The following is an 18,859-nucleotide window of genomic DNA, read 5'->3' as shown; positions in this document are numbered from 1 at the left end:
CTTTTCAAGACTGTCACATGACTCCAGTTCCTTAGAAATTCAGCAAAATGCCCCGTGTGGTGAGTGGGGCCAGAGGAGAACAGATAAGCAACCTGTGCAGCTTGTGGTGGGACTCCGAGGGAGAAACCTGAGCTCAGCTTTTCTACTTTCTTCTTGGACCTCTGCTAGGTTAGAGGTTGCCTGCCACACTCCCCTGATCTTGATCGCTAGTTGGGTAGGTTTGCAGTGGCTACGGTGCCTGGCTTTTGGCAAAGCATTTGAGATTGGAAATGGAATTCCATTAGATTCAGCTTTTACTGAAGCAGTGGAGAACCAAAGTGTAGCAACAAGAAGCAGTGTATCCATATCGAGTTAGTGGGGTCATTAATGACCTGGAAGAAGGAGGTTTGGCTCTTGATGTCTCTCTCTCAGGGTGATACCTCTGCAGGTGCAGCCAGCTGAGACATTTGAGCTAACAGCTCCCAAACTTCGGGGTGGGGGTTGGGCAGGATATTGTCACTGGGGGTTGGGCATGGTGGACTCTTGAACTCATGCTTGCAGTGCCTGAGTTGGTTGGTTTCAAGGCATATCTGTTTTTCCAGGCTCTTTCTGAGAGACTGGGTTAGTGCAGTGGTGAGTTATAAGTCCTGGTGTGCTCAATGGGCTTTGAGGGTGGTGTTGATGCTGAACTGGGTAAAAAAAAATTCTGTGTATATTTGTGTAAAAATTGGTAACATCTGAGCCCACAGTAATGGGTTAGGGACCTTCTCTAACTTGTAAGGCAAAATAATTATGTGTGCAGCAGACACTAAACTGGCGGAAGCTGCAGAGCAAGGACAGAGAAATAACTCAAAGGGCCCTAAAATTTTTTTCCATGTTGGGTCTGGCAGTTGCTGATTAGTATGAGAAGTGATTGAGGAAGGGGAATTGCTTCTTTGCTTGATGATGTATTTCTTCTTTAATGTATTTAAATATATGTCAAAGGCAGTTGGCGATGCGGATGAGCGTTCTTTGGTGTAGAGTATTACGTCTAAATAAATAATGCAGATGGGAGGAAAATGACCAAACCCCAGACTCAGTTGGAGGAGGAAGCCTGGGGAGCAAAAATAGCTGAGAACCTGGTGCGGGAAGCAGCAAATGAGACAAGTTCATGATGTAATAGTGCTGCAAAAAAGTCTGTGTCAGTTAGAGGCTACGTATGCAGAGACTTCATATGAACAGAGAGGGTTTATTCCTTGGGGAGACCCCATGGGGATCCTGCATTAAGTTCTGGGCTCCTCAATCCCAGAGCCCTTCCATTCCAAAGCAAGGAGAGGGGTGGGGCGCACTGCTTTAGGAAGACATCCCTTGGGGTACTGCACTCAGCTCTGGGTACCTAAGTATTGGAAGGGATCCTGAAAAGCTTCTTAGAAATTCTCAGGGGCAAGAGGGACTAACTCACAAAGAGGTGATGCAAGCTCAATCTGCTACTCCTTGCATACCCATGGCATGGGTTTCTCTGTCATGTGGAGCCTGAACCCACTCTCAGGATTTCGGGAGCTGCCTGCATGTGTAAGGGGCTGGGAAGTTCAACCTCTGGAGCGAAGGCTGGGGAGGGCTCTTCTTGGGTGGGAACATCAGGTGTCACACAGGGCACTGAGGCACTCTTTTACTGCAGAACTATAAGGAACCTAGAGACTAGTGCACTCTATGCCACGTGGTGCCAGCATTGGAGACCCTACCAGTGAGAGGAGCCTGCTAATGTGGAATCCACTTGATGCTGGCTTTTAAACCAATAACTTGGGCCTCTGGCTCAGTACTGCAAGCTGTTCCTGAAGCCAGGCTGTGGCACTTCCTGTGGTGAGGACTAAGGGAACCCAACTCCATGCTGCCCCTGGGCCAGCACCACCTCTGCCTGGTAGAATTTGGACTTAGTCCCTAAGCACTTCAGGACACTGCTTTGCAAGCTGCTGCTGGTGAGCAGCAATCACAGTCAGATGTAGAGGACTCCTATCAAAGGCTTCCCACTGATCGAGGGGGTGGCAGCAGTTAAGACTGAACCTGAATTCCTCCATTCCTATTGAAGTTGCTGTGTGTTAAGACAGCACCTTGCAGGAATCTAGGGTCTGAGATAGGACCAGCTAAGGACAGTTTGCATGCAACCTCCAGGGTTATCAGACTTCACATCTGAGTGTCTGCTGGATTATTGGGGAAATTATACTGGTGCTGGGGATTCTATAATCAGACTAAATCACTGCAAATACTGGCTGCAGTTGCCATAGAAACTGAATCTGTTGTTGCTAGGTGTGGGGAGCTGGTTGTCACTTGGCTACAGCTGCTGCATAGTTCCAACATTAGCTCACAGTCCAGAGGAGCGTAGTGTCCTGCTCCATGACCCTACTGAGATCCAAGAGAAGTTCAGGCAGCTCTTCTAGCTCTCAGGAGGGGGGCAGGGAACAGTTTTGCTTGGCTCTCTAGCTGACTGCAGATCTGTCAGGCCCTGCATAGTTTCTGATTTGCCTCGAAGATCCTCTGCCCATATATGTCTGTCTCACTGTGGTTATGGGAATCTGACTTGACTTGAAATAACTCCCAGACATCCGGGAGCCAAGGACGAGTTAAAGACTGTCTCTGAGTTGCTGGGGAAGAGATAAGGAAGGGTCAGAGCCCCCAGCACCTCCTACCAAAGGGAGGGGACAAACTCTCAAAGTTCTAACTAATGCTCTGGCAAAATCCCCACCCCAAACCTGGCAATTGGTGTAGCTCCAAGTATATGAGCAAGACTCTTTAGGGTTTGGAATGTCACCCTGATCACACTACCTGTTCATAGGCTCCTTGCATTCTTGGATCTCACAAGCAGCTATAGGAACTCGGAATTCGAAACACCAAGCTACTCCACCTTCCTGCACTCCAGGAAAAAGCCACTTTGGGTCTAGAACCATAGCTTCCTTTGTTAGTTTTCAGGCAAGACCATGTGTTCTGCTGCTGTTTAGTTCCTAGCCACTGCAGTCCTCTTCTGGGCATTCACACGCAAACAACACTCTGTCCCATCCCAGAACCCTTCCTTCTACAGCCTGCACATGCCTGGGTTCCCCTCTGAACCACTCCCAGGATACGTGCATCCCTGTGAATGACAGATGCCTCACTGGCTGCAGCACTACAAAGCCACCTCAGCCCCCACCCGTGGCCTTAACAGTGGTGTCATCATTGGCCTTATTTCGTTATAGCTCCCTTTGGGATGCAGCCTGCTGGCCGCAACGTTCCCATCTTCATGGTGCTGCTAATATTAGTTCCTGAGAGCAGGGTCTGTACCTCGGTCCCATCCATCAGCCTCCTGCATATCACCAGGGCATCAGCATTAAACTCAATCAGCTGTTTCTTAGAGGGCTCCCTTAAGAAATGGGAACCTCCTGAAGATCTGCTGCTTTAGTTCAGTTTTGGGGTCGCACCCACATTTTACCCCAGGTGAGATTGAGGAAAAACTCTCAGCAGCAGCGAATGATTCTCGTGCCCTGGAATCTCTAAACTCCTTAGCCTCCTCAGTGTCGTGGCACAGCTTATGAAGTGCTGCCTGCATCGGGTTATTGTGCTATAGAAATAACATGGGGTGTATCCTAGCCTCTTGCCCTATGTGTTGGGATGGGAGAGAAGGGTTTTGCTATGTGTGATGCTAAACTGAGAATGCTTGTGGGGGGCAAAGGGGGTTGGCGTTCTCCCTGCATTTTAGTCCAGTCAGTGAAATTTTGCTAGAGATGCGTCAAGCTGTCCCCAACAGGATTTTGTTTCTAATGCACTGAAGCACCCATATGTGCCAGTGCAGATAACAGTTAAGAGCCCCCTGACCCTCCCTGATAGCTGGGGGATATGAAATCTGGGAAAGCTTCCAGAGCAGAGCCCTGCTGTGCAAGCAGCTGGGCCCAATGCCAGCTCCACTGGGGCAGGAAGGGGCGTGTTATGTGGAAATAATGGCTGGTACAGTCAGTGTGTCAGGCAGGGACTGGGATAGCCTGTTATCTTCCCTTGTATCTCAGTGTCTCTCCCAGATTGAGTACTCTGGGAGGGAGAACCATCAGGCCACAGCTGGGCTCAGGGCAGAGACTCACTGGAAGGGTTAGCTAGGGCTCTTTCCCCCTCCCAACAGGAGGTAGAAGGGAAGGGTCTGCTGTTCAGGGTGCCCATTGCTGCAAGTAGAAGGGGTATCTGGGTGGGGTTTGGGGGAGAGAAAGTTTCTGGGTAGGGTAAAGTGTGAGCAGTCTTTGGGGAAGTCAGGAAAAGGGGTAAGAAGTCAGTGGATGGGCTGAGTGTGGAGGGGAGGGGAAGGAAGGGGAGAGCCTCTGGATAGGCTGTGAGAGTGGAGTTGTGTGATCTGTATGTGTCTGACTTAAGAATCTCTGTAGTTTTCCTTCTAGGCTCTTCGGGCAAGCAGCTGAGTTTGGGGGCCATAACCATGGACCCACTCTCGGAGTTGCAGGATGACCTGACCCTGGAGGACACCAACCAGTCCCTGAGCCAGCTCAAACTGGCTTCCTTAGATGATAAGAACTGGCCAGCAGATGAAGTGCCTGTTTTTCCCAAGTCAGGTGGGCATCCCTGCTGGGGCCAGCAGACATTTGGGTGCAGGGCTGACTTTGAGGCCAAGAGGTATTCCAGGACACCTTGTGCCTTGGCCTGTTGCAGGGAACTGTGACCCTCTCACACTCTAACTCAGTCCCATCTGGGATGTGAGGATTGGGAAATGGAGATGTGTGAATTGTTTTGTGCCCGAAGTCCACAGTGTAGTACCTGGCTGGGCTCTTGCGGGCTCTGATACCCAGAGAGACCAGGTGATTTGGCAAAGCATGCAGGGTAGGCAGCAGGGTATGTGCAGAAGCACCTGTGCCGTGAGCAGCCCTGACAATACCCTTGGCTCCTTTCCTCTCATACATGCTGGGTGAATTTTCATGCTCAGGAGAGTCCTGAGCAGAAGCTGACTGACTAGACACTGTTCTGAGTTGTGGGGGTTGGGACACGCACAGCTGCCTTCCAGGGACAAGGCTGAGACTTGACAAAACTTGCTTGTCCTGTGACAAAATCAAGATTTCAAAACAAGTGTTCAGGAAGGCCAGGCTAGTGCATTAACTTCTCCCCGTGTCACTGAGCCTCCAGTTCTCATCCCTGTGTTTCCAGGCCCCTCCCAGAGCTGCTCCAGGTCCGTTTCTGCTTTCATGCTAATTGCTGGTTTCCTGTTTTTTTTGTGTGCAGAGGACACCAACTGCTCCCCTGAGCCCATCACTCACCTGCGCTGGGATGATCCATACTACGATATTGCTAGGCACCAGATCGTGGAAGTAGCAGGTAATGACCCACTCTCCCCACTCCTTCCAGTGTTGCCTCTTCAGTGGGATCAGATGTGGGCTTGTTAATTGGAGTGGAAAGGGGCCTGTCCTGTGCCAACCAGCAGTGGCAGACAATAGGGACAGCTGACATTTTGGGGGATGGGAGCCCCAAACCTTTGGGATGTCTGTGGCAGTTCTTATTTTCCATTGTTCTCGGTTTGACTCAGATTAATTCCCAGATCTCACTGTCTCTGAAGTTATTAGAGTGAGGACTGGTCACTTCTGCTTAGGTGCATTCATTGGAGCCCCACCATGTCCCAAGGCATGCTGCAGCACCTTCTAGCTGATTACACCAGAATTGCCACCTCCCCCTGGTTCTTCAGGGTGGCAGCTAATATCTAAGTTGTCTGAGAAATTGGCACATTAACTGGTGGGGGACCATGCAGTTTGCATAGTCAAAGCTTGTGGCCTTTACTGTAGCTGGACTGTGGGGACAGCCTTTGCTGGATGTGTATGCTACAGGGAGCAGATGGGAAAGGGTTAACATTGTTGATACTTCAGTGATAATTAGGCTGCAGCACTAACATTCCTGATTCCCTCCCTGTTTCACGAACGTCCTTTAAAATATATTAACTCTTGGAGCACTGCAAACACCCTATGCCAGTTACAGCTGAGACCTGTGACTGGAGTTTTTAGAAGGTGCTGGGAGTGGGGATACAGGTCAGGATTTTGCTCTGGAACTATTTCCAGCTTGCCCAGCTCTCCTGCTGCCAGAAACCCTCCCCAGTCCCCCACAACTTGATTCTCCCACTTCTTCAGCTTGCATTATCCGTGCACCCCTCCACTAGCCCTGCACCCTGGTTTGTGTTCCACAAGTGAAGAGAAATCTTGGGCGGAGGGGAGGAGGAAAGAATCCTAGGCTTATCAGATCCCATGGTGAAATGAAAGTTGCACTGGTATAATCCCCTTCTCTGGGTGGTTTGGGACATTTGGCTGGAATATGGCTCCTTTTTCCACTTCAGTGATGCCACTCCAGCTTTTTGGAGATTATCACTATTGTTGTGTGTCCCTAAAACTATGGCTTTTTCCGGGCTACTTTGTGTCTAGAGAGCCTTGGGCTCTCAAGATTAGTGGAATAATTCAGTCCCTGGCCAAAGGGTCTGTCTACACTGTGACAAAAGATCCACAGCACAGCCACAGCTGGCCTGGGTCAGTTGATGTGGGCTCAGGCTGCGGGGCTATAAAATTTCAGAATAGGTGCTCAGGCTGGAGCCTGTTCTCTGAGACCTTGCTAGGGAGGAGGATCCCAGAGCCCAGGCTACACCCCGAACCCAAACATCTACACTACAGTTCTATAGCCCTGTAGCCTGACCTCCACAAGCCCAAGTCAGCTGACGTGGGCCAGCCGCGTGTATTTTATTGTAGTGTAGACATACCCGTACGTTCTTGTCCATAGTGTACTGGTTTGCCAGATTCCTGATCCTGCTTCCAGGGTCTAAAATTTCCAGCATTATAGTTGTCCCAGATCACCACCCTGTTCTCCATAATGCTGTGGTTGGGTTGGAGGAGTGCAGGTTTGTGCCATTTAATGCTTCAGTGACAGAAACTCAGATATTTGCTAAGACGGAGCAGGCAGGTGTTTCTAAATACCAGGAATTTAAGAGTTAAATGATACTCTCATTCACCTCAGACAAAGCCCACAGTGCTTAACGGAGTGGTTAGATCAGAACCAACAAGAACCACGGAGTGATGGGCCCAAACCTAGGATGTCCTCTGCCATGTGTTGTGTGCTCATATAATCTCCAGTGTTTCTGTAGAGCTTTTATCCCAAGGGATCCCAAGCTTTTATCTCAATATGCATGAATAGGCATCACTGAAATCCAGCCAGCTCAGAGGCAGGCAGGGCACAACAACTCTACGTAACAGTGTAGGGTACAAAGTGAAAAATTCCATATCTAACTGAAATGGTAGGTGGGATTTCAGGAGGTTCTCATCTGGCAGGATGGCTGACTGGAATGTGTGCTGGGGTTGTGGAAGAAATCTCCTCCCCCACTATTGGGGTAATTTTTATCCATTGTAATTTCTAACTGCCCGTCCCTGTGATCTTTGTGTGGTTGGAAAGCCTTCCTCTGAAGCCTGTGCCAGTGACTGCTGTTGGAGTTGGGTTGCTGATGGCCTGCTACATTTGTCTAGTTCCTGTGAGCATCTCAAGTCCAACTTGGAGGGCATTGACTTGCCTTATTCCAGGCTGGCGATTTCCTCCCCCTGCAAATAGTTCTCTGCTTGCCACTCTCTCATCCAGCAACCATGTGCCCTGGGCATGCTCAGTGCCTGCCACTCAGCTTTGAATGCCATCAGCTGATATCTTGGAACTATGTTGAGTAGATTCAGAGCTGATCGCTGAAGACCCAGGAAACCCAGTGTGACTCCCTGTGTTTCTAGGTTCCAGGAGGGAGACCACAGCAGTTGCAGAACCAGTCTATGAATGGAAGGCAGGCAGGCTAGTGCTCCGTTCAAGGGGAGATGGCCTCAGTCCAGACAGATATCACTACACCCACCAGCAGAGTTGGCACGAATTAGCTTGCTGTTGGCAATTTCAGTGGAGAGGCCCAGGACTGAATGTAGCATGGAAACGGGATTCCCTGTTGACCCCTAAAAGGGGGACAGGTCTCTTTAGGGCTGGGCTGAAGCACGTTGGCAGCTGCTGGTGGGGGAAAGATCACCCTGCTGCTGCCCAGGCTGAACTTGTTCTGAGAATGGAGGGCCTAGGCCAGGGGCGGGCCCGAGGGCCACATCTGGGTATGGAAATTGTATGGTGGGCCACAAATGCTCACGAAATTGGGAGTTGGAGTGCGGGAGGGGGTGAGGGCTCTGGCTGGGGGTGCGGGCCCTGAGGTGGGGCCAGAAATGAGGAGTTCAGAGTACGGGAGGGGGCTCAGGGCTGGGGCAGGGGGTTGGGATGTGGGAGGGGTTGAGAGCTCCAGCTGGAGGTGCGGGCTCTGTAGTGGAGCCTGGGATGAGGGTTTTGGGGTGCAGGAGGGAGCTGTGGGCTGGGCATGGAGCAGAGGGGTTCAGCGTATGGGAGGGGGCTGTGGGCTGAGGCAAGGGGTTGGGGTGTGGGACGGGGTATGGGCTCTGTGCTGGGGGGGGGGTGTTCCAGGGTGGGGACAGAAATGAGGGGTTCAGGGTGCGGGAGGGGGCTCTGGGCTGGGTCAGGAGGTTGGGATGCGGGGGATGGGGTTCTGGGCTGGGGCTGAGGGGTTTGGAGTGTGGGAGGGTGCTCCAGGCTCAGGCCGGGGGTATGAGGGCTCCAGCTGGGTGTGCGGGGGGTGGGGTGGGGCTGAGGATGAGGGGTTTGGGGTGCAGGAGGGCGCTCCAGGCTGGGACCGAGGGGTTTGGAGGGCAGGAGGGGGATCAGGGTTGGGATAGGGGGTTGGGGCATGGGAGGAGGTCAGGGGTTCGGGCTCCAGGTGGCACTTACCTCAAGCAGCTCCCAGAAGCAGTAGCATGTCCCCCCTCTGGCTCCTAGGTGGAGGCGCAGCGCTGACCAGGTGGTTCTGTGCACTGCCCCATCTGCAGGCGCTGCCCCTGCAGCTCCCATTGGGCACAGTTCCTAGCCAATAGGAGCTGTAGAGCCGGCGCTTGGGGTGGGGGCAGCATGGGGAGTCCCCTGGCTGCCCCTACTTGTAGGAGCCGGAGGGGGGACATGCTGCTGCTTCCAGGAGCCGCGCGGAGCCATGGCATGCGCGGAGCGGGGCAAGCCTCCCATCCCGCTCCCTAGCGGGAGCTCGAGGATCAGATTAAAAGGTCTGATGGGCTGGTTGCGGCCTGTGGGCCATAGTTTGCCCACCCCTGCTCTAGATCACCAGAGATGTCAGTCTGGGACGCTTCACCAGCAACCAGTTTTTCAGAACTGATGACACCCGTCCCAGCAGTGGGGAGTTGGCAGTGCAGCTCCAGTTAGCAAGTTAATGGAGATGTAGTCCAGAGGCTCCCTGACGTGCTCAGCTCCTGGCAGCAGGCCATGTTGCTCAGAGGGGCTGCCTGAGTCACACTCTGGGCTCCGTGACAAGGCTGTTTATTTAGCCTCTTAGTCAATTATTAATAAAGTAACTGAAACAATATTCAACATGTCAAACCACAGCCCAGACCTTGGAATCACAGGGTCACATTCCCAGGACATGTTTAATCCAGGAGGGTCTAAACTGGTGCTGTGGGAGCAGGGCCCCCATTAATGGTGGAGAGCACATGGTGTCAGTGCTGGAAAGAAGCACTAAGGGAGTTTCTTACAGACTAGGAAGAAACTGATTAGAAAATAGCCTTTGGCCACCAAAACCTGGAGAACTAATGCTGAGCTGCCTTTGGCTCACTAGACAAGCTGCTGATCTGCACTTAAACCTTCTCCATGCAGTGACAGCTCACCATGGCCAGCCCTTGCCTCATTTCTCTTGTAATCATTACCAAAGGGTTGCAGAGATAGAGGTTTTGCCCATCCTGCTGCTTCAATAGATTCCTTCTGTGGCTTTGCTTAGCCATCCATGCCGTGTCCTGCACATCAGGGCAGAGGGCATGTGGCTAATTCTGTCCATCTTTTCCTGAAGAGCATTCTGGGGCACTATTCTGAGACATTTCAAGGAAATAGAAGCAGGAGGCTGGTTCTCATCCTCAGGCTGAGCTTGTTGCATCCAGGGCTGTCATGTGAGATTAGCACAGAGGTTCCTTGTTGATGGAAGGATGCATAATGTTTGTACAACACAGCTTAATATTATAAAAACAATTATGGCTACTCAAAAATTGGGACAATCATTATCTTGCTGGTACTAATTTGTGATCCAGGTTGTCCTGTGGACTCCCAAGCTGTCTGGGCCCTAAGGGGAAGGATTTGAACTCTAAGAAGTGTGGAGTAGAACTAGTTGGAAAATAGTCTTTTGATGGTTGTTCTCCGCTGCTCCCCCTGGAAATTTTGGCTTTTCGGTGAAATATCAAAAACCAAAATATTTTGATCCACAGTGATTCCAAGTTTCCCCATGAGAGTTGTACTTGAGGGACAGTCTGCTCCCATTCTCCTCTGTGGGTCATGCTCTCTGGAAGGAATACATCTTCTCCTGTGATGCACCGTTTCACCCTCCTTGATAAAGCGAGGATATGTGTTTGAGGAGTCCCAGGCTGTGGTGCATCATGGAAGATGTAGTTCTGCTAGAGAGCCTAGCTCAGAGAAAGGAGTAGAGGTGTAAGGCGTCTGACTACAAATCCCATGAGGCACTGTGGCACCCTTTTGAATCAGAATATTTTAGATTTTGGCTAAATTATTTTGTTTTCTGGATGTTTAATTTTTTTTGATGAAACACTGACATTTTCCATGGAAAACAAACATATATTTTGTGAAAAAAATTGTTTCTTCAAATTTTGTTTGTCAGATTTGTTGACAGAATTTTTGACCAGGCCAAGGGTAGAGATCTCTGGTGCATCCTGTGTGCATTTCTTGTTTGTGGTTCCTCTTCTTCTTGGCAGTGGAATTACTGCTCTGTAGCAGTTAAACTCCTTTTGCAGAAACTCGTGCAAAGGCTGCTCAACACCTCAGCAACCACTTCTGCAATGTGAGATCTGTGAGAAACCACAACATGCGACATCTGGAGAAAAGCCTGCTAGCCCATGCTCTGAGGGCCTTGTTTGAACCATTCCAGATTCAGGCTCACCCCTGGGCCTCCTCTCCAGAGATCTGTATTTTGTTAGTAACGTCTAAAAGATTTAGTAGTCATTTCTGACACCTTGGGGTCAAAGCCAAACTGCGGTACAGTGTAATCCTGACCCCAAATCACAGATGAGAATGAATCACAGCAAACATGGCTAATGGTTAGGGGCCATCAAGGAGGTGAGAGTAGGATCCAGAGAATGCAAATCCCACTGGAATTTGGGGAAAGCAAAGAATCTTAGAGCTGCTATAAGGCAGTGAATTTCCACTGATCCTCCTGCCCAGTGGGACTGCATTCCAGAGCCCAGGTAATGGTGAAGGAGACAAGGGAGCTGCCTTTACCCCTTTAGTGCCTGTCTCTCAAACCTGCAGCTGTGAGATGCATTATAATCTCTGCTTTCCCCCAAATAATTGGCTTCCCCTCACCTGGCACAGGGAAATTAGAAACCAGTATGTGATCTCCTGTGAATAATCTGTAGCCCCTGTCCAATAGGCCCCTTCCCAATCCCTGAAATTTGATGCTTGTTTCTGTTTGTTATGCGTGAAAAGCAGTAGATTTCAAGCACTTATTGGTAGCTTTTTGGGCTGCCCTGGCAGAACAGGCCTTGTGTTGATGTGTAGCACAGCCTGCTGTAGCAGTGAAGAGCTGCCATCTCTGCAAAGGGAGAGGAATTCCAGTCCTCCTGCAGGCATGGCAAAAGGCAGAGTATTGGGAGTTGCTATATCTTACTGTGTTGTACTTTGATGACAGATCCAGGGGCGACATTGACTCTATCTGACTTTTGAACACATCTCTGAGTTCTTGCAGCTGCCATTTCAAGGGGATACTAGAGTAAAGGCAGTGACTGTCTGCAGAGCTTGCACTGGAGCTGTGTGTCGCAATGGGTTGTGCTGGTGAAGAGCTGTGCTCAGCAGGGCCCCTGCGCTGCCTTCCCTCAGAGATAACACTGGTCCTTTCCCCTTTAGTGCAGTGTGTTTTCATTGCTATTATTTGGACAGGAATCCCTTCCCCTCTGCACTCAGTTGTATTTATCTGCTGGCTTTGGTGACATTCCTTTGGGACATTGACATGGTGCAAATAATTGATATTTGTGATGTGCCGAGGAAGGCCCGTTTCCTGCCCCAAAATTTGACATGTGACTGTGGCATGTGAGGTTGAGAGGATGGGGTGGCTTCTAAGGGTAGCTATGCTCTTGCCAACCCCCTAAAGCAGGCTTAGTATCCGTGTTGGAACCTGCCCTCTGAACAAGAGAAATGGAAATGGGTGGGAGTGGCATGGGATCTTTCAGAGATACAGATCCCCACCGAGGGGTATGTCTACACTACGAAATTAGGTCGAATTTATAGAAGTTGGTTTTTTAGAAATCGGTTTTATATATTCGAGTGTGTGTGTCCCCACGGAAAATGCTTTAAGTGCATTAAGTGAATTAACTCAGCGGAGCGCTTCCACAGTACCGAGGCTAGAGTCGACTTCCGGAGTGTTGCACTGTGGGTAGCTATCCCACAGTTCCCGCAGTCTGCGCTGCCCATTGGAATTCTGGGTTGAGATCCCAATGCCTGTTGGGGCTAAAACATTGTCACGGGTGGTTCTGGGTACATATCCTCAGGCCCCCGTTCCCTCCCTCCCTCCGTGAAAGCAAGGGCAGACAATCGTTTCGCGCCTTTTTTCCTGAGTTACCTGTGCAGACGCCATACCACGGCAAGCATGGAGCCCGCTCAGCTAACCGTCACCGTATGTCTCCTGGGTGCTGGCAGACGTGGTACTGCATTGCTACACAGTAGCAGCAACCCTTTGCCTTGTGGCAGCAGACGGTGCAATAGGACTGGTAGCCGTCATCGTCATATCCGAGGTGCTCCTGGCTGCGTCAGCCGGGAGTGCCTGGGCAGACATGGGCGCAGGGACTAAATTTGGAGTGACTTGACCAGGTCATTCTCTTTAGTCCTGCAGTCAGTCCTATTGAACCATCTTATGGTGAGCAGGCAGGTGATACGGATTGCTAGCAGTCCTATTGCATCATCTTCTGCTGGGCAGCCATGAGATGTGGATGGCATGCAGTCCTTCTGCACCGTCTGCTGCCAGCCAAAGATGTAAAAGATAGATGGAGTATATCAAAACAAGAAATAGACCAGATTTGTTTTGTACTCATTTGCTTCCCCCCCCGACCCCGTCTAGGGGACTCATTCCTCTAGGTCACACTGCAATCGCTCACAGGGAAGGTGCAGCGAGGTAAATCTAGCCACATATCAATCAGAGGCCAGACTAACCTCCTTGTTCCAATAAGAACAATAACTTAGGTGCACCATTTCTTATTGGAACCCTCCGTGAAGTCCTGCCTGAAATACTCCTTGATGTAAAGCCACCCCCTTTGTTGATTTTAGCTCCCTGAAGCCAACCCTGTAAGCCGTATCGTCAGTCGCCCCTCCCTCCGTCAGAGCAACGGCAGACAATCGTTCCGTGCCTTTTTTCTGAGCGGACGCCATACCAAGGCAAGCATGGAGGCCGCTCAGCTCACTTTGGCAATTAGGAGCACATTAAACACCACATGCATTATCCAGCAGTATATGCAGGACCAGAACCTGGCAGAGCGATACCGGGTGAGTAGGCGACGTCAGTGTGGTCGCGTGAGTGATCAGGACATGGACACAGATTTCTCTCAAAGAATGGGCCCTGCCAATGCAGGCATCATGATGCTAATGGGGCAGGTTCATGCTGTGGAATGCCGATTCTGGGCTCAGGAAACAAGCACAGACTGGTGGGACCGCATAGTGTTGCAGGTCTGGGACGATTCCCAGTGGCTGCGAAACTTTCGCATGTGTAAGGGCACTTTCATGGAACTTTGTGACTTGCTTTCCCCTGCCCTGAAGCGCATGAATACCAAGATGAGAGCAGCCCTCACAGTTGAGAAGCGAGTGGCAATAGCCCTGTGGAAACTTGCAACACCAGACAGCTACCGGTCAGTTGGGAATCAATTTGGAGTGGGCAAATCTACTGTGGGGGCTGCTGTGATGCAAGTAGCCCATGCAATCAAAGATCTGGTGATATCAAGGGTGGTGACCCTGGGAAATGTGCAGGTCATAGTGGATGGCTTTGCTGCAATGGGATTCCCTAACTGTGGTGGGGCCATAGACGGAACCCATATCCCTATCTTGGCACCGGAGCACCAAGCCGGCGAGTACATAAACCGCAAGGGGTATTTTTCAATAGTGCTGCAAGCTCTGGTGGATCAGAAGGGACGTTTCACCAACATCAACGTGGGATGGCCGGGAAAGGTACATGACACTCGCATCTTCAGGAACTCTGGTCTGTTTCAAAAGCTGCAGGAAGGGACTTTCTTCCCAGACCAGAAAATAACCGCTGGGGATGTTGAAATGCCTATAGTTATCCTTGGGGACCCAGCCTACCCCTTAATGCCATGGCTCATGAAGCCGTATACAGGCAGCCTGGACAGTAGTCAGGAGCTGTTCAACTACAGGCTGAACAATTGCAGAATGGTGGTAAAATGTGCATTTGGACGTTTAAAGGTGCGCTGGCGCAGTTTACTGACTCGCTTAGACCTCAGCGAAACCAATATTCCCACTGTTATTACTGCTTGCTGTGTGCTCCACAATATCTGTGAGAGTAAGGGGGAGACGTTTATGGCAGGGTGGGAGGTTGAGGCAAATCGCCTGGCTGCTGGTTACGCGCAGCCAGACACCAGGGCGGTTAGAAGAGCACAGGAGGGCGCGGTACGCATCAGAGAAGCTTTGAAAACCAGTTTCATGACTGGCCAGGCTACGGTGTGAAAGTTCTCTTTGTTTCTCCTTGATGAAACCCCCCGCCCCTTGGTTCACTCTACTTCCCTGTAAGCTAACCACCCTCCCCTCCTCCCTTCGATCACCGCTTGCAGAGGCAATAAAGTCATTGTTGCTTCACATTCATGCATTCTTAATTCATTCATCACACAAATAGGGGGATGACTACCAAGGTAGACCAGGAGGGGTGGTGGAGGAGGGAAGGAAAATGCCACACAGCATTTAAAGTTTACAACTTTAAAATTTATTGAATGCCAGCCTTCTTTTTTTTGGGCAATCCTCTGTGGTGGAGTGGCTGGTTGGCCGGTGGCCTCTGCACCGCGTTCTTGGGCGTCTGGGTGTGGAGGCTATGGAACTTGGGGAGGAGGGCGGTTGGTTACACAGGGGCTGTAGTGGCAGTCTGTGCTCCAGCTGCCTTTGCTGCAGCTCAACCATACACTGGAGCATACTGGTTTGATCCTCCAGCAGCCTCAGCATTGAATCCTGCCTCCTCTCATCACGCTGCCGCCACATTTGAGCTTCAGCCCTCTCTTCAGCCCGCCACTTACTCTCTTCAGCCCGCCACCTTTCCTCCCGGTCATTTTGTGCTTTCCTGCACTTTGACATTATTTGCCTCCACGCATTCGTCTTTGCTCTTTCAGTGTGGGAGGACAGCATGAGCTCAGAGAACATTTCATCACGAGTGCGTTTTTTTTTTTTTCTTTCTAATCTTCACTAGCCTCTGGGAAGGAGAAGATCCTGTGATCCTTGAAACACATGCAGCTGGTGGAGGAAAAAAAAAAGGGACAGCGGTATTTAAAAAGACACATTTTATAAAACAGTGGCTACAGTCTTTCAGGGTAAACCTTGCTGTTAACATTACATACATATAGCACATGTGCTTTCGTTACAAGGTCGCATTTTGCCTCCTCGCACCGCGTGGCTACCCCCTCAACCCTCCCCCCACCCCGTGGCTAACAGCGGGGAACATTTCTGTTCAGCCGCAGGCAAACAGCCCAGCAGGAACGGGCTCCTCTGAGTGTCCCCTGAAGAAAAGCACCCTATTTCAACCAGGTGACCATGAATGATATCTCACTCTCCTGAGGATAACACAGAGAGATAAAGAACGGATGTTGTTTGAACGCCAGCAAACATACACTGCAATGCTTTATTGTACAATGATTCCCGAGTACGTGTTACTGGTCTGGAGTGGTAAAGTGTCCTACCATGAAGGACGCAATAAGGCTGCCCTCCCCAGAAACCTTTTGCAAAGGCTTTGGGAGTAGATCCAGGAGAGCCGCGAATGCCAGGGCAAATTAATCCTTTCACATGCTTGCTTTTAAACCATGTATAGTATTTTAAAAGGTACACTCACCGGAGGTCCCTTCTCCGCCTGCCGGGTCCAGGAGGCAGCCTTGGGTGGGTTCGGGGGGTACTGGCTCCAGGTCCAGGGTGAGAAACAGTTCCTGGCTGTCGGGAAAAGCGGTTTCTCCGCTTGCTTGCTGTGAGCTATCTACAACCTCATCATCATCATCATCATCTTCTTCGTCCCCAAAACCTGCTTCCGTGTTGCCTCCATCTCCATTGAAGGAGTCAAACAACACGGCTGGGGTAGTGGTGGCTGAACCCCCTAAAATGGCATGCAGCTCATCATAGAAGCGGCATGTTTGGGGCTCTGACCCGGAGCGGCCGTTCGCCCCTCTGGTTTTCTGGTAGGCTTGCCTCAGCTCCTTAAGTTTCACGTGGCACTGCTTCGGATCCCTGTTATGGCCTCTGTCCTTCATGCCCTGGGAGATTTTGACAAAGGTTTTGGCATTTCGAAAACTGGAACGGAGTTCTGATAGCACAGATTCCTCTCCCCATACAGCGATCAGATCCCGTGCCTCCCGTTCAGTCCATGCTGGAGCTCTTTTCTGATTCTGGGACTCCATCATGGTCACCTCTGCTGATGAGCTCTGCATGGTCACCTGCATCTTGCCACGCTGGCCAAACAGGAAATGAGATTCAAAAGTTTGCGGGCCTTTTCCTGTCTACCTGACCAGTGCATCTGAGTTGAGAGTGCTGTCCAGAGCGGTCACAATGGAGCACTCTGGGATAGCTCCCGGAGGCCAATACCATCGAATTGTGTCCACAGTACCACAAATTCGACCCTGCAAGGCCGATTTAAGCGCTAATCCACTTGTCAGGGGTGGAGTACGGAAATCGATTTTACGAGCCCTTTAAGTCGAAATAAAGGGCTTCATCTTGTGGACAGGTGCAGGTTTACATCGATTTAACGCTGCTAAATTCGACCTAAAGTCCTAGTGTAGACCAGGGCTATGAGCTGCTCTTTTTCACTTATTGGTAGGCAATAATATTAAGGGTTCACAAAATATCATGGAAGCATCTGGAGTATAATAGTCCCCATCTGCTGCTTTATAAGTGAGATCTGGCTTATTGCAAAGTGGGCTCACTCTACTAATTATATTGATCCATATTGTAAGGCACATCCTCCATCTATCTCTAAACCCCTCTCAGTCAGAGGTTTCTGACACTTCGAACAAGAGTCACTTCACCCTAGTGTGTAGGGGAGTGCTGTTATCCCAGTTTTACAGATGGGGAAACTGAAGTACATAGCAGGGAAGTGGGTCGACCAAGGTTACACACTGAGTCAGTGAAACACACAGGGAAAGGTGCAGGAGTAAGACTCAGGGGTTCTGACTCCCAGTCCTCTCCTTGAACCACTAGATGACCTTGGTTTTGATAGGAACATAGGGGAAGAGAGAGACCCCTGATCCCTGCAGCAGAGCTGCTAAGGGTGTGTGTGATTGATTGTGTGTGTGTGTGATTGATTGCCTGTACAGACGGCTTGTTGTAACTTTGTTTCTGTTCCTCCAGACCAGGGTGCACTTGATGGGGCCCAGACAGGTAGGTAGAGTGACTGGTTCTCATGTCATTGGCATTCGATGCTCTGGATCATGGTATTCCTTTAACATGATTGTGGCCTGTAGCTGGGTTATCTCAGGGGAGCCCAAACTTTGCCCAGCCTAGGACTGTGTTGGCAACTTGCCAGAAGTGTGAAGGCTGCATGTAATGTGCACTAAACCAAGTAAATTGCAGCCACCCTCCTCCTCTTAAATGTGGAGGTGCAACCAGCTGGGACTGTCCTCTCTGTGCACCACACCTCCATGCGTAGACATGGCAGAACTCTCTGAGCTGAGTTTAGCCTGCAGACTTCATGCTGGGCACCCTTGGGTTCTCAGGTGTTGGCATGAGTTCTGTTCCTCCTCTTGGGTGGTGATGGTTTCTTTGGGCCAGGTTAGCTTGGATCTAGCTTCATCTTATTGTGGTGTATGCTTCAGGCATCCGTGCTGAGACTGCTTCCCTCCCTCTCATCCACTGATGTAATCAGGAAATAGACTTGCTGTGCAGCTGGCACTCCGATTGGCCACTCTTCCATGAACTCCTTGAGGGGCAATTTTTTCTGCTGCCAGCTGCTGGTGGGACATCATATTACTGTGGTGTGTCCTCCACGCTAGCCTGAAGCTGTGCTACATGGCTCAATGTGCTTGCTGAGGAAGATGATCACGTTTGTTAACATTCTCAGGAGTCCATCCCCAAATGTCAGTAACTTGGCTGTTATAATGCCATTGGATTTGTCAATGCAAATGAGCTCTGTTCTGGTGCTAGGAATTCTTTCCATTATCTTTGAACTTTCTGCTGGCTGAGCCCTTTGCTCAGGCCCTGGAATTGCTGATAAATGCCACTGTTTTTCACAGAGACAAGATGGGTGAGGTAATATCTTTTATTGGACCTCCTTCTGTTGGTGAAAGAGACAAGCTTTTAAGCTTACACAGAGTTCTTCTTCTGGTTTTGTTTTTTTACAGCTGCCTTAGTGCAATTCTTTCTGTGTGGGTGTTCCCCACTGCCTTATCTCTTCCTGTTCCCTAGTCTGCCATGCCCTCAGCATATTCCTCCCATTTTACATTTTTTACCTTCTCCCTCTGCAATAGTTCAACGGTTTAAGTACAAATAAAGCATTAAATAGGTATGATATATTTGTCCGTCATCCTGGAGTCAGCTGGTTCCTAATGTAACCTTGAAAAACTGCATCTTGCCAACTTCAACTCCATCTCCCTAGCTT

The 18,859-nt window shown here is 50.3% G+C and overlaps 1 protein-coding gene across 2 annotated transcripts in view; it reads left to right on the top strand.

The window, feature by feature from the left end:
* Positions 1–18,859, top strand: part of ARHGAP1 (Rho GTPase activating protein 1) — a 41,377-nt gene that overhangs the window by 2,174 nt on the left and 20,344 nt on the right. For both annotated transcript variants that reach the window (XM_037900184.2, XM_043548359.1), the window contains exons 2-3: positions 4,356–4,538; positions 5,200–5,292. In XM_037900184.2, coding sequence (XP_037756112.1) covers positions 4,406–4,538; positions 5,200–5,292 — 226 coding nt within the window. In that variant the 5' untranslated portion in view covers positions 4,356–4,405. The remainder of the gene's footprint in view (positions 1–4,355; positions 4,539–5,199; positions 5,293–18,859) is intronic.

Source organism: Chelonia mydas, chromosome 6 (assembly GCF_015237465.2).
Source record: "Chelonia mydas isolate rCheMyd1 chromosome 6, rCheMyd1.pri.v2, whole genome shotgun sequence".
Taxonomy (NCBI): Eukaryota; Metazoa; Chordata; order Testudines; family Cheloniidae; genus Chelonia; species Chelonia mydas.
Note: the sequence above shows the minus strand (reverse complement) of the source record. Positions and strands in the feature narration are given on the sequence as shown.